This window comes from Coccinella septempunctata, chromosome 7 (genome assembly GCF_907165205.1).
Source record: "Coccinella septempunctata chromosome 7, icCocSept1.1, whole genome shotgun sequence".
NCBI classification, from domain to species: domain Eukaryota; kingdom Metazoa; phylum Arthropoda; class Insecta; order Coleoptera; family Coccinellidae; genus Coccinella; species Coccinella septempunctata.
Genome location: NC_058195.1, coordinates 14,981,198 through 14,995,902, shown reverse-complemented (window position 1 = coordinate 14,995,902; position 14,705 = coordinate 14,981,198). Strand labels below are relative to the sequence as shown.

The 14,705-nt window shown below is 36.6% G+C and overlaps 1 protein-coding gene across 3 annotated transcripts in view; it reads right to left on the bottom strand.

Annotated features, from left to right (window-relative positions):
- LOC123316942 overlaps positions 1 to 14,705 on the bottom strand; it is an 82,557-nt gene that overhangs the window by 27,668 nt on the left and 40,184 nt on the right. For 2 of the 3 annotated variants that reach the window (XM_044903261.1, XM_044903263.1), the window contains one exon: positions 8,014 to 8,214. In XM_044903261.1, coding sequence (XP_044759196.1) covers positions 8,014 to 8,214 — 201 coding nt within the window. Of the gene's footprint in view, positions 1 to 8,013; positions 8,215 to 12,311; positions 12,691 to 14,705 lie in introns of those variants that run through there. The other variant, XM_044903262.1, reaches the window with a different exon arrangement.

The following is a 14,705-nucleotide window of genomic DNA, read 5'->3' as shown; positions in this document are numbered from 1 at the left end:
GGTGTTTATAACCTCTTTATAGGTTGTTTAAGTTCTACCATTCACTTGTTTTGTATACATGAGGTTGTGAGTGTTATATTCGGACAATTTCTTGATATTCCTTCAATATTTTTTTCTTTTTGTTCCTCTTTTTCTTTGCATGCTTCTTAGTAGGCACTTGTATGATCTGTAATGAAGTATCATCTTGTGGACGTCTTTGTTAAGGATATCAATTTCACTTTTAAGGCTTGGTTCATTATTCAGATGGCAAACACGTGCAAGCCATCTGATGCCAACAAGATTGGCCCCTTTCTTAGGTAGCTACTAGTTTTTAGTCACTCTGCATGAACTTACCATATTGCGACACAATATGCAATAAGCTTTCAAAACTTGTCTTCCTTTTGCGCTGGCACTTTGTTTTTTTTTTTGGAGAGATTGCATTTTTGAATCGCTAAGTTGTTGCTTATTCATTGTGAGCAGTGAATCCTTTGGAAATTCAGAACTTGAAAAACCCTTCCAACGAAACTTTTCCACACGATTATCCACGGCAGTCCCCTCAACGAGAACCTCAAAAGCTCCCAGCGACTTGACCCATGTAATTGGACCTCTCTCGTCCAACGCACGATTTCGACTTCATTTTCGCCCCAGGCTCACACAACCCCTCACGTGAGATGGATCCGATTGATTCGCACTTCTTTGCACATTTTCTGGCCGAATTAATAAGTCCCCATGCGTTTCAACTCCTGACAAGAGATCGGAATGGAGTGATTGATCTCCATTAGAGCTGACGTATCTGCCTGAACGGTAATTTGATTAATGGGTCTGCGCCGCGTCCACCCACGGCAGATTTCCGCACGTAACGCTCCGTTGGAAATTGAAAGTTTTTATGAATGGGGTGTATTTCGGTTGAAATATTGAGACGGGGGTGAAAAATTGCTTTTTCGAAGTTACTGTCAGGTCTTGAATGAGATGTGTCTCTTTTCCTTTGACAGAAAGTAGAACTTAAATGATTTCATTAAATATCGCCAATATAAATTATTCAAGATGTCTGAGTTATCATCCGCCCAAGTCCAATCCAACTCCATTAAATTTCAAGTACGGGACTGAAAGGCGAGGCCAAGCCGTGCCATTCGAAAAACTTGGTGTAACGTAAAAGTAAGTTAGGTCAACATTGTATAAAAGAATTTAATACGAGTGGGCTATTGTTGCTAAAAGTGAGGCTTAAAGAATTTCTTTCATGTTCAGAACAGGCTGAATAATGTGTGGGGATTAAACTAATGATATACCAAATCGAGGTACAGTGGACCTAATTTTCACACTGCGGCAGCTGCAAGAGAAGGCCCATGAACAACAATCAAGGATCTATACAGCTTACATCGATTTAAGTAAGGCCTTCGACTAGGTGGATCGGAGAGCGCTATAGAAAATCATGGGACGCCTTGGAGTACCCGAAAAATTACCAAATTACCAACAACACCGCTAGAATACAGCATACCGGCTCTACAACCGACCATTTCTTAACCAACTCTGGAATAAAACAAGGCTGCGTGTTAGCGCCTTTACTGTTCAATATTTCCACCATACATAGCTGTCTCGATAATTGATGACATAAGTATGCCTGTAAGAGATGTTGGAATAAGATTCAGATTTGATGGAGGCCTATTTAATCCTGGTAAAACCGCCAGAAAGCCTTCAAACACATATCAGCCTGGAGAATGAAACTCTAGAACATGTCGAGCAGTTCAAATACTTGGGAAGCTTCATAAATACTAGGGCTAACCTAGACATGGAAATACACAACCGTATCAATTCTGCATCACAGGCATTCTGGAAGCTAAAGGTCAGAGTGTTTCAAAATCACGACATCAATCTGAAGACCAAGACAGCTGTTTACAGAGCAGTCGTCCTCCCAACGCTTCTTTATGGAAGCGAAAGCTGGACGCCCAACAGGCGACATATTAAACAACTTGAAGAAACGCAACAATGTCATCTAAAACAGATAATGCACATCAGACATCAGGTTCCAGCAAGTTTCGAATTCTGAAGTCTTGCAACGCGCGAGTTGTACAACAATTGAGACTCAAGTAGCGAGGGCCCGACTCAGATGGAGCGGCCACATTCTGAGCATGCAAGACACAAGACTCCCCAAAATAGCTCTGTATGGCGAATTCACAGAGGGAGCCCGAAAACCAGGAGGCCAGTATAAGCGGTTCAAGGATATACTACATCAATCCCTAAAATCAGTTGATGCCAATCATAACTGGGAACAACTAGCGTTGGACAGATCACAGTGGGGGTCTTTGGTTATCAACCACAGTTATAAAGACTCGAGAATATCGACTATCCATGCCCTGAGTGTGGAAGGATCCTGCAGGTCACGGTTGGGTCTCTTCAGTCATCGGAGGGCCCACAGTCGCAATTAGCCCTAAGAAATAACAAGTCTGTTTGCACCTTTAATTTTTTTTTGTCTTTTTGTAGATTTATTCCCGGATACGGGATACAGCAATGATGAATGATGATAATGATGAGCATTTTGAATTTTTTTATACCTATATTTAATTTTTTTTCTGTTACTTAATCTGAGATTATTTTCGAATTTCTCTACCTTACTGGTATTTTAATATTTTACGCCCTTGGGAATGCACATTCAAAAAGAATTCAACTTCTAAGGAATCTTTAGAAATGTGCTGCATTTTATTTTACCCGAATATACACCTTTTGGGGGTTTTTCATAACCTATGATAGCTTTAAAAAAATTTTTTCCTGGGTACAAAAGCAAGCTTCAAATGAAGGAGGTTCTCATCATCTTTTCAAATTATTCATTTCTGAAAATTCTACTTTCGAATAACAGATAAGAGCATAAAAAAACTTCATGGAAAACAGAATGGAAACAAAAACATAAACATTGAATATTGAAGTAGACTCATTAAAAAATGTAATGAATTATGGAATGAAATATTTCTTAAAAACATGTAATGAATGGAAAAAATCATAGTATAATTTTAGTATACCTAAATGAGAAGGGCAATCACAAATCGTTTTCGAAAATACCCCTACCAAAACATGTTTTCAATTATTTATGTAGAACACTAACAACTGTAAGGAAATATTATTTCCTCACAGTGAGGAAATTAATATTTGGGAAATCTTGACTTTTCTTTGAGAAATTTTGTCTGCAATGTCAAAATTGTTTTGAAATTGAAATCTGCAGAAATGTAGTTCGCGAGTATTATTGGTTAAACTGGAAGTAAGTATAACAAAAACTATGGATTCAGAAGTTTTATACATCATTTAACTGGCATGCAAAGTTTAATAAATATCGTTAATTACGTTTTAGAGATGTTTACCTTTGTTTTCATACTTCATCCCCACCCTGCATGAAAATTGGGAAAAAATAAAAAAATACAGATTTAACGCAGATTTGATACTTTTTCGTTCAAAAACTAAGGAATGTATACCAGCTATACATTCAGTTTTCGTTTCAAAAAAGTAACTAAAAACGGTTATTCAGAATTGAATCTGAGTTTTGAATGAAAAATCATTACAAAATTAAAAAAACCAAGTATGTCTGACTCCTGATCATTTCATAGAACGTGACAACATATATAAAATATTCAGTCGCACTTGCTCCATCAAGCTTACTGCAATTCTCGAAGATCAAAGGGCCTTGCCAATTTTCGTCATTAGTGCAGGGAAAATGGCATAATCGCGAAGAACAATAATTCAATAGTCGATTCCGGCAAGGCAACATATAATAATGTTATATTTTCGTGAATATTCCTCCTCGTGCCCCATTTACTACCCCCGAGACCATTATAGTAATTTAACCATCAGCATTTCGATGCATAATGAAGACAAATATAGCAGTATTCATGGAAAAATTGTTGAGATCGGTTAAATTCAACAAATGGGGAGTATTTCATGGGAATAGTGTATAATATGACTGTTCAATGGTGCAGCTGAAAGTGTTTCTCTAGATTTTACAGTTTTCTCATGGCACTATCAAGAATCTATTCTATCAATGATTTTTTCATCTTGAAACTATTGTACAGGTGGTTTTTGGAAAAACTGTTTATATTGACGAGTTACGAGTTTTACCTTGAGTTGAAAAAAAAAACTCATTTAAAAGCACCTTGTAGATATGATTGTGATACATTTCTACAGATTTGGATTTGTACGGTTATTCTTGTTCTTTATATGTCAATCTTCGTTGTTGTCTTCTATAATATACTAAGTGACAAAGAAACTGCAACACCCAGAAGGAGCTGTTTAAATTTCAAACTTTTTTTAGTAAAACATAGATAATATAGCAAGGAGTAAATGATTGAAATTTGAAGAAAAAAAACGAAGGGTTTACAAATTTTTTTATTAAATTTGTTAATAATTTGTTTGTCCACCGCGGTTATCTATACACTATATATATATATTCTTTTGATATAGAGCATTACAATCTCGAACAGCAAACAATAATTATAGCATGTGTATGAGATACAGTTTTAGCAGAGGTTAGCGTAACGGGGTACCATACAAATTGGTGTATGATACAAGAACTTAGGGAAAAACCTCAGTAAAAAAAAACCCTTTCTCCCCGTGAGTGTAGTGGATTGTAATTGTTCACGAAATAAGCTGAAATATTCCATATTGAAGGGCATCTCGCACTGCAAAAATTGATTCTTTCTCCAACAAAAAGGAAAATCCAGAAAGTCTTCTCCAAGATACCAGAAACTTTTATCTGAAATAAAGAGAAAACAAAAGCAGAAAAACGTAAAATAATAAAATTAGATTCAATATGTCAGATTGACCTAAAATTGACAACCCAATTCAAAAAAGATTCGGAAACTGCATGTATAGCTCTAAAACCATCCTGAAATTTATAAATTGGACAATGATTAACTAGATGATTTATGGTTTCTTCTGGTTCCCCGCATTCACAACTAGGGCTTTCAACTGAATTCCACCTGAAAAGCATGCTATTGCAACGTCCGTGACCTGTTCTTATACACTCCCCAACACGTCTTGGCACTGATGCAAGAAGATGGTCTATTTCTTATTGAGGGATACTATACCAAGCTACCTGTACTTCATGTCTCAGAGCCGCCAAAGTCCGTGGGGGCTGGGGTAAATTTCCAAGCCTTTAACACATGATATCCCAAACATGTTCTATGGGCGAAAGATCGGGGGATTTGGGCGGCCATGGCAAAACATTCACATGGGTCGCTTCAAAAAAGTTTAAACTAACTCTGGCAACATGAGGTCGAGCATATGAAATATTGGATTCTCAAGCCGGTTAAGCTAAGGGAGAACATATGGCTCCACAATTTCTTGAAGGTAATGCAGCGCTGTCATGTCACCTCGAATAAAGACTAAAGATGACCTACATGCATGTGCGACCCATACCATAACGCCTACTGTCCGGTGTACATGACGCTCAACATCAAAATGAGGTTCACGTCTTTCTCCTCGACGTCGTCTTACCCTTCTTCGGCCTTCATGTACACCCAAGGAGAATCGAGATTCATCAGAAAAGACGACCAGATGCTATTCCACATTCCAATGTTGTTGTTCTCTGCAACATTGTAATCGTTGCCGTCGATGCTCAATCGTAAAAGGTAATACAAGATGGGGTCGATAATGCTGCAGTCCAAAAGACCTTATACGGCGGTAAACCGTTCGAATTGTTACAGAATGGCCTTGTTCTCCTAACAACTCATCAGCCAAAGATTGAGTTGTCGCAAATCGGTTTCTAATGTCAATAAGTCCTAGACGCCGATCATGAACTTCTTTTGAAGAAGTGTGCGGATTCTCACTCTCCTGAGCTCGTGACCCACTATGAAATCCCTTAACTGCTTCTTGAATATTGGTTCCGGGCATTTGCCTATAAACCGTTCATCTCTCAGTCGGTTTTCTTCTCGCACACTATCGTGCTGGGATTTATGTGTTTATCCTCTATTGGATAACACTTCATTGGATTTTTCAATAAGTTTCTGTTCTTATTTCTCTTTTTAATTGATCTCTTGGTCTCCTTCGGTAAATTCGCATTCTCCTTTTGTCTTCCTCTGGGTCGTAGTCCACTAGTCTCCTGAGTTCTTGATTCGGATGGTTTTTCGCTGTTTCGAATAATTTCTCTGCTTTTCTGTTCATGAATTCCGTTATGGTTTCCCATTTTAGGTCCCTATAAATCTGTCTATTCCTGACAAACCAAGGTGCATATTGTGCTCTTTGCCGCGAAACTGCAGGCAACTGATCCATAAGTCAGTTGAGGCCTAGCATCGGCTTTGATTATCTTTTTGTCATGTGGCTTCTTCTTCCTATCAGAGGGTAGAGTCTTCTTTTCTGCAGTAATATTGCTTGGCTCTTTTGTCCATTGAGCTTGATTTTCCACTTTATGCACCAGTCATTTGTTTCGTCAATCGTTTCTTGTAGAACTCGTTCTATTACTTCTGGGTTGCGGTGTCGTGTTGCTATGCCTGTGTCGTCAGCATATAACGTTAGCATGGTTCTTGGATTCTTCGGGATATCGTGAATTTATATGTTGTACAGAAGTGGCCCAAGTATTGAGGCTTGAGGTACTCCGGCCTCTATATCTCTTGTTGTGGAGCATTCTCCTTCCACATTCACGTAAAATTTTCTATTTTTGGGATAATTCCTGATTTCTCGAAATGACACCCCCGCCTGCCGTAAACCAATAATTCGACCGCTTTCAAATTCACTTAGCTGGCGATAAATTCCGCGTGCACATGCTCTAGGCATTTTAACAATATAACAATAAGTAAACATCGACATTGGATCTCCTCGAACAGCTGGTAACAAAAAATGTTTATTTTAAAAAACTTACAAATTTTACTCATTTACTCCTTGCTATACTATCTATGTTTTACCAAGAAATTCTTTGCAGCTCCCTCTGGGTGTTGCAGTTTCTTTGTCAGTTATTATATTTACCATGTTCATTATTGTGTAGGTACATTATTGATTTGCTTGCAAGGCTCCGCCAATGGGCAAGTTTCTGAAAACTCCAAAATCGAATTTGAGATTATTTATGGAAACTCTTTTCCATTAATTATTCAACACGTGATGATTCGCTTCAAAATTCAGAAATTTCAGAAATACCTTCGAAACTTGGTAAATATTCGAAAATGTAAAAGCTTGTGAGCAAAGATGATAGAGTAGAAAGATAGGAAACGCCCTCATATCTCTAGTACTAAAAATCTACTACATTTTGGCCAGTGAAAACACATTTGACAATGAGATGGCGCTAAAAACGTACTGTCAATACAGTGACTCTAACGAGACAGTGGCGACAATTGTGGTCTCGTTTTTCATCGTTTTAGCAAGAATATGGCGGATTTGGTCACGTGACGTGACGTGAGCCAATCCGCATTCCGAATTAGAGATCATAGCATTGAAATCTGTGCTTCTAAGCCGCCATACTAAATTTACAATTGTCGCCACTGTGTTTGATAGAGTCACTGTAACTGTCAATACAGAAAAACTGTTTTCTATTTCATAATTGAAGGGCGCGAAATTCGAATACTATTCCTTGTATTGAATTCCAATATAACAGATAACAAATTTTTTTCTGTAATCTGTGTCTATACCTACTTAAAACTGATGATATTTTCTGTCATTGTTTGTTTTTCTTGTCAAATGTGATCACCAAACTTGATATTTATTGAGTCTATGTTGACCAGAAAACATTCGTGACCATTATTCACTCGATGGGCGTTGCCGGATTGTGAAAATGACGTAAAATGTTTATGAGAGAGCACTTTTTTTGAGTAAATATAGACAAAATGCAATATTTATGTTCAAAATTTAAAAAAACTATCTTTCGATATATTTGAGTTTTAAGGATCTTAATAACATATATTTTGAAATCCAGGAGAATAACCCATTCTTGCAATGAGATATCTGTAAATTCAAACTTTTTCTCGTCAGCAGATGTCCCTCGATATCTGCAACTCTGCAGAGTAGGAAAATGAGCTTTAATGAGTGTCATCGACTTCATATCCACCTAAAGCATCCAAACACACCTACCTGTTGTGAAAACTTGTTCAGCGCCAGCGTCATGTTGACACTAGACGTTTCGCTGTAGTAAACGCTGTATCCCCAGGCGCCACCGCACCATTTTCCCCCTGAGTTCACCCGATGACCCTCGGCGATGGAGATGAAGCCGTCGGGACACCCGTCGGTGGTGAAGGATTCGAAAGTTCCCACGGCGAAGGACTCGAACGTTATCTGTAAATAATGTAGTTGGTCAGAGTAACAATGTTTGTACGGTCCAAAACTTCGATCATTGTCGTTCTGTTAACTGGTATCAGTTGGACTTTGCGGTAGTTTGAGGGGCCGTTGCTGAGGAGAACATGGGACATTTGGGTGAGATGCGAGGCAACAACACGAAAGAATTAGACAGAGTGATCAAAAAGTTACGCACGAATTTTCTATCTTCGGTAGTTAGTATACTAACTGAAGATAGAAAATTCGTGCGTAACTTTTTGATAGTTATCCTATGAGAGTTCTGGCGCATTGTGTAGACGTGCACATTTGGAGATTAGAATGGGCCAGATCTCACATATTATAGAATAATTACTTTCGGTATTTACTATGTGGTAGAGTAATGTTTCAACAGTTGAATTATTGATTTAAAGTACACAACTTCTGATTCATGATGGATCTAAAAGTGGTGGGAGATAGTGTATTTTTTCGAATGGCGCTGCCAACTTTTGTGAAAGAAATGAATAGACTTTTTGCTGCCGAGAATGATTGCGTCATTTATTGGGTGTTTCTGTAGAAAAATATATGTAGGGAAATCAAAACGATTATGTGTATGTTTTAATATACCTATAAAGATAGATGCCTTCATACGCCTATCCTGCCCGAAATGGTAACAGTTAGCCAGACTGGTTTAAATTGTCAAAATATTAAAGAAATGAACATAATAAACTTTTAACCTGGTAACCTGGTGGAGTCTGCAGCCTTAAAAAAGTTCCTTCTGTTACAAATACTTTTAAATCAAGGTTAATGAACGGTTTATATGCAAATGCCCGGAACCAATATTCAAGAAGCAGTTAAGGGTTTTTAGTGGGTCTCGAGCTCAGGAGAGTGAGAATCCCCACACTTGTTCCCCCTCAGGAGAGTATGGTTCGTCTGACTTGCAGATTTTCCCCCTGCTACACAAAAAAAAGGTAGTGAGTCAATGAGGTTACCAATGGAAGTTTAGATGATTTAGCTTCTGATCACAGATTTCGAAGCAAGGAAAAAAATTCAAAATAAATATTTTCTACAATATCCTAGATATAATAATGTCACATGTTTCGATGGTATCATTACAATGATTGAAATGTTTGACTTTCTATCATCATGTTCTCTACTAGATGTAGAAGACAAATGATATATCTCTTCCATTAAATTTTTAAATTTTTGGCACCTATTTCTACATGAATTAAATATGTTCACGAATTTTGTATTGAAATATGATGGGGAAATAAGGAACGCTGGTATGCGATCCATAGCAATATTATTGTTCCAAAAAACTCCTGTAATATCTGCAGAAATATAAAGATTATTTTGCAAATTAAAAATAAAAGGAATACTTTGGGCCCTGATGAAATCAGTAGAAAATGACCTTCAATTTAGAAAGAGGTTGTGAACAAAACATGAGTACATTATACATTACATGAATAATCTGCATAAATTGTTCTCAATGTTCCATCGTTAAAAAATTTTTTATTCACAATTGAACGGTATAGGGAAAAAACCATCAATGTCAATTTTTGTCGGAAAATGAGTCAGTCACACAATTCAATTCAGAATGAATTATGGTATATTAAAACAGGCATGAAACTAGTTCAGTCATACATTAAATCGCTTCTGAAGATTTACTGTACAGAAATAGTTATTTTCCTAACAAGTGTAGAAAGTGATACTTTTCCGCAAGAGACTGCAGTTCGGTCAAGCTGTCGAGTGTGGAAAAGGCACTTTCCACATGAGTTAGGAACAATATTTTTTCTACAAGCGTGCGCGTTCAATCTTTTTCCCGCACGCATTCCAAGTTGCAAAGAGTCACTTTCCCAAAACGTGCGGGAAAAACGCCTGCTATTTCTTTCCCGCACGCATTTGCGTGCGGGAATGGATTAGCAGGGGTTTTTCCCGCACGCAAATATTATAGAGTAAATTAAATTCTATCATGTTTCTATGCATAGAACGTCAACGATGAGAAACCCATAGTAATGACATGCAGAATTACGTCTGTCATTATATATGAATTAATCAAATGAGATATGATCTGTTTCGTGAAATGGATATATTTATATATTTCAAGCGCTTGTAGAAAAAATATTGTTCCTAACTCTTGCGGAAAGTGTCTTGCCCGCACTCAACTGCTTACCCGAACTCTGCTTCGCATCGTTCGGGCAACGGCAGTTTCGTGCGGGCAAGTATCACTTTCCGCACTTGATAGGAAAATAACTATTTCCTACTAGCGTAAATGAAACAATTTCACGCGGTAGACTTATCTTCTTGAAACTGACGTTATATTATAAAAAATTATATTTTTGTGCGCTCAGCCGCATAAAGAATTGGTTGAATTTTATGATTGGCGCATAGAGACATGCCAAAATTTCATGATTGACGCGGCTTTTTTCAGCACGAATTTTGAAAAATACTACTTTCGAAACGTCAAAGCGTGTGGAAAGTAATACTTTCGAAACGCTAGTAGGAAAAAGAACTAACGATGTTGTCGATCAATACACGAAAAAAAAAGTGACTTCGATGGTTGTTTCCCTGTACCCTTCAATTGAAGATGTCATATACAGGATGAGTCTTTGACTAGTACAAATATTTTAACAGTAGATTCTTGAGGCCAGAAACCCTCTGTCTCCTATATCATTTTTTTTAGATTCGGCCCTGATAAAAGAATAATATTCTTTTATCTTTCTTCTTAAAAATGTTATATTATAGCATTTTTAAGTTTTCATAATGAACTGTGCCACCCCTTGAAGAACAATATTACCTTCAGAATAAGTAGTAAATTCTGTGATACTACACCTCTGTGAATCTTTTTAACAGATTTGTATTCAGCCAAAGTACCCAATTTTTCAAATTTCTCAGATATTCATAATTTTTGATCAAAAAATTCCCTTCAGAAGAACTAGCTAAATCTGTGACACTATACATCTGCGGATCTTTTAAACAGAGTTGTATTCGGCCAAAGTACCCAATTATCCAAATTTCACGGATACATTTTCAGTTATGATCATCAAATTACCCGAAAATGGCGCATTGAACGAGAAAACGTGAAGAAAACTTTTCTTTTATATAACGGTCAAATATTCATTAGATATTGTCCAACTTAGTTTCAACTGTTGGATTCTTTGAATTTTGGTATTTTTATGGTACGTAATGTTCATAATGAGAAAACTGGAAGACGTCGGTGATATCTTGTGTTCGAAAAAGATTCATCAAATAAATGAGAAACTTTATTCCGAAATTCATTTCATTCGTTTGTGATATAGATCTGAAAATAAATTTTTTTATGACTTTACAACAGCTTGTATCTGTATCTGTATTCTGAAAAATGGTAAAAAAAGTGTTTCTTTTGACCTCAAGAATCTACTCTCAAAATATTTGTACGAGTCAAAGATTCACCCTTTATATGTACCTATATGAACATTTCGATGTATTTCATGTAATTCTCCTCAACTATATATAATGTTTTTTTAGTGATAATAAGCAATTCTGAGTTTTTCTGTAAGAAAGAGTTTTATTATTGTTATCATTTTCAGTAATACTATTTACAAATCTCACCTGTAAGAAAGAGAAACGACATTAAAGGCCAATGATTCACTTATTACAATTTCAATGCCCAAATAAGGCTCGGTTGTTCAATTCAAGTTTAAGCTGAGATTTAAGTTGATCCTGGATTAACGTGACAGATTTGAACGGAAATGTCAAAATTAATCCAGGCTTTAATCACGAATTGAACAACCGGGCCTTAGTTTTCGATATCAAAATTCAAACTTCTATAATGACAGATCAATTATTAATATTCTACTACTGTCTATAACAATTTGATCAATTCATTTCAATTTAAATCACCAACGCAAACTACTAGCGCAAGATTCAAAAAGAGTACACCTGTACTTTTTTTACATATATATTTTTGTTTACGCAAGACTCTCTTGCACCTACTTACAGTATGTAGTTTGGCTGTGCCTTGCGGCGCAATAAAAAAACGATTATAAGGTAACTGTGCATGTTAGAAGTTTTTATATTTCGACCTCATTAAAAAAAGAAAATATAATTTTTTTTGAATTTTTATTCATAAGGGCCCTCACCTTATTTTTTGCACCAAGGATGGCGACCGGAATATGAAAGGAATAGGCGGAAAAGAAAACCATTTCTACGCCCCATACAGATCCACAACTCCTTTGCCTAAATTTTCGCTCGCAAATCTCCATTTGAAATCGATTTAATAAGATGAAATATTGGGCGAACCCGCGAAAATTATTATAAATTCCCGTATCTCCGCCACAAATTGGTTTCCAGAAGAACGTTTCTGACTATAATTCGTGGAAACTGCCCAGTTGCGAGAAATAACGTGTAATTTGTCTCGGAAATTCCGTTTCCTAATCTGATGCTCGAATCTGGATCCACCCTAATCCGATTTCAGATGATGTGGTGGTGCTTCTTGGACGAAAATCCTAATGGCCCGCCATGGCAATCAGTGGAATTACTGGCTCGATTTATTGGGTCATCAAAATAGCTGAGATATTGTGCGGTAACTGCTTCTTATAGAGCATTGATCACGAAAATGAACGAATAAGAATTAGGAAAAACGAAAAAGGGAAAAAATATTGATTGCGCATTTTATTGTATAAATGGCGAAGTTTTCTGATTTTCGAAATATCATATGCATATGTATTTGTAATTTCCCTCCCAATTTTCAAAAATAATTTTCCACCTGTACTTCTCTCATTGTGCTACACAGTATTTTACATATTTAAAACGATATAGATTATTGGAGTTTGTGACGGATTTTCCTCGGAGTTCTAGAGCGCCAGCTATTTTTTATAGAAGAAATAGCAAATCTGCCCTAGTGTCTTCTAGTCGAAGACAAGGGTCTCTGCTATCAAATTTGTCAGGGATAACTATTAAAATAATGTCAAAATTCGAATTCACAAATTTATTTAGTATCTCGAAATATGGAGTACCATAATCACTAAGGCCCGTTTGCACCAATCCCCCTTAAAAGGAGTACTTAACTAAGCCTCGTTTAAAGTTGATGGACGCTTAATTTTATTCCCAGTTGCACGACTGTGGCTTTGCAGAATCCTAAGGGGCCCTTAAGTTTTTATATCTAGTGATATTTCAGTTTTTTATTTTGGTGCAACTTCATCCTAGTCCAATAAAGCCATTTCATTGGTTGGCCGGTTGACGATGATCGTTGTCATTTCATTAAACTAACTTTATTTTCCTGTCAGTCACTGTCAAGGATATTATTATAATATTATCAAAGAGTAACAACTTTTTGTTGTTGAATTAGCATTAATATTCATAATGATAATGATTGTCAAATAAAAGGTACCTAATAAGTTTATATAAGTACAACACTATCTTTGTAAGGTCTTGTGTGAATTTGTTTTACTAATGTTGAAGAGGAACGTGAAGAAAATATCCTTATTGCCCTTGTTAGTACGAATACGGTGAATGATTGCCAAGCAAGTGGTGGTAATTTACGAATGGCACTCAACTTCTCAACAGAAGAAAAGAGTTTGTTGCTAACTATAGTATGATTTGTGACACCAAATTGAAAATTAAAAAAGACTGATGGCATTACAATAAAGGCAAAAGGAAAGACTTGGTATTCAGTAATGAATTCATTCAATTTTCAAAATCCTTCAAAAACGGGAAATCCTGCAACCAGTTCAATAAAGTATTTTAGGTTAGAATCCCGCCCTTAAATACCTAAGTGGTCATTACAGGAGCGCTTTAGCCATTTAAATGTCACTTAACAGTTGGTGCAACGTAATTTGAGTTTTTAAGGGACACTTAACACTAAGTGCGTTTGGTGCAAACGGGTCTAACATACAATAATTATAAGATCCAAAAATTGGAGGGAGAACAGATTGGCAACACTCAAATAAAATCACAGTTCAATGAATGGAAATAGCAAACAGTCTCCCACACGCAGTTAAAAGATTATCACAATTTCCAGGGGCTTTCGCACCACCAGTCAACTCTCGCAACTGGTAGGTTGAGAACACAGACAGGTTCTCCGCTCCGTCTTTTCAGGGGCTTGCTCACCAGTCAGACTACTTCCGGTATGGTGAGAATTCGGACAAGACGAGTATACGCTTAAATCTCCGAATTTCGGAATCATTCATTTGATGAATCTTTTTTGAATACAAGATATATCACCCACGTCTTCCAGTTTTCTCATTATGGCAATTACGTACCATAAAAATACCAAACATTCAAAGAACCCAACTCTTGGAACCAAATTGGACGCTATCTAATGAATACTGGAACGTCTTGTGAAATAAAAGTATTCTTCATATTTTATCGTATAATGCGCCGTTTTCGAGTGATTTGATGTTCAAAAATTATAAAGTTCCTGAGAAATTCTGAAAATTGGGTACTTTGACTGAATACAATTCTGTTTGAAAAATCCACAGATTCAGCTAGTAATTATGAAGGTAATTTTAATTTTCCACGGGTGGCACAGCTCA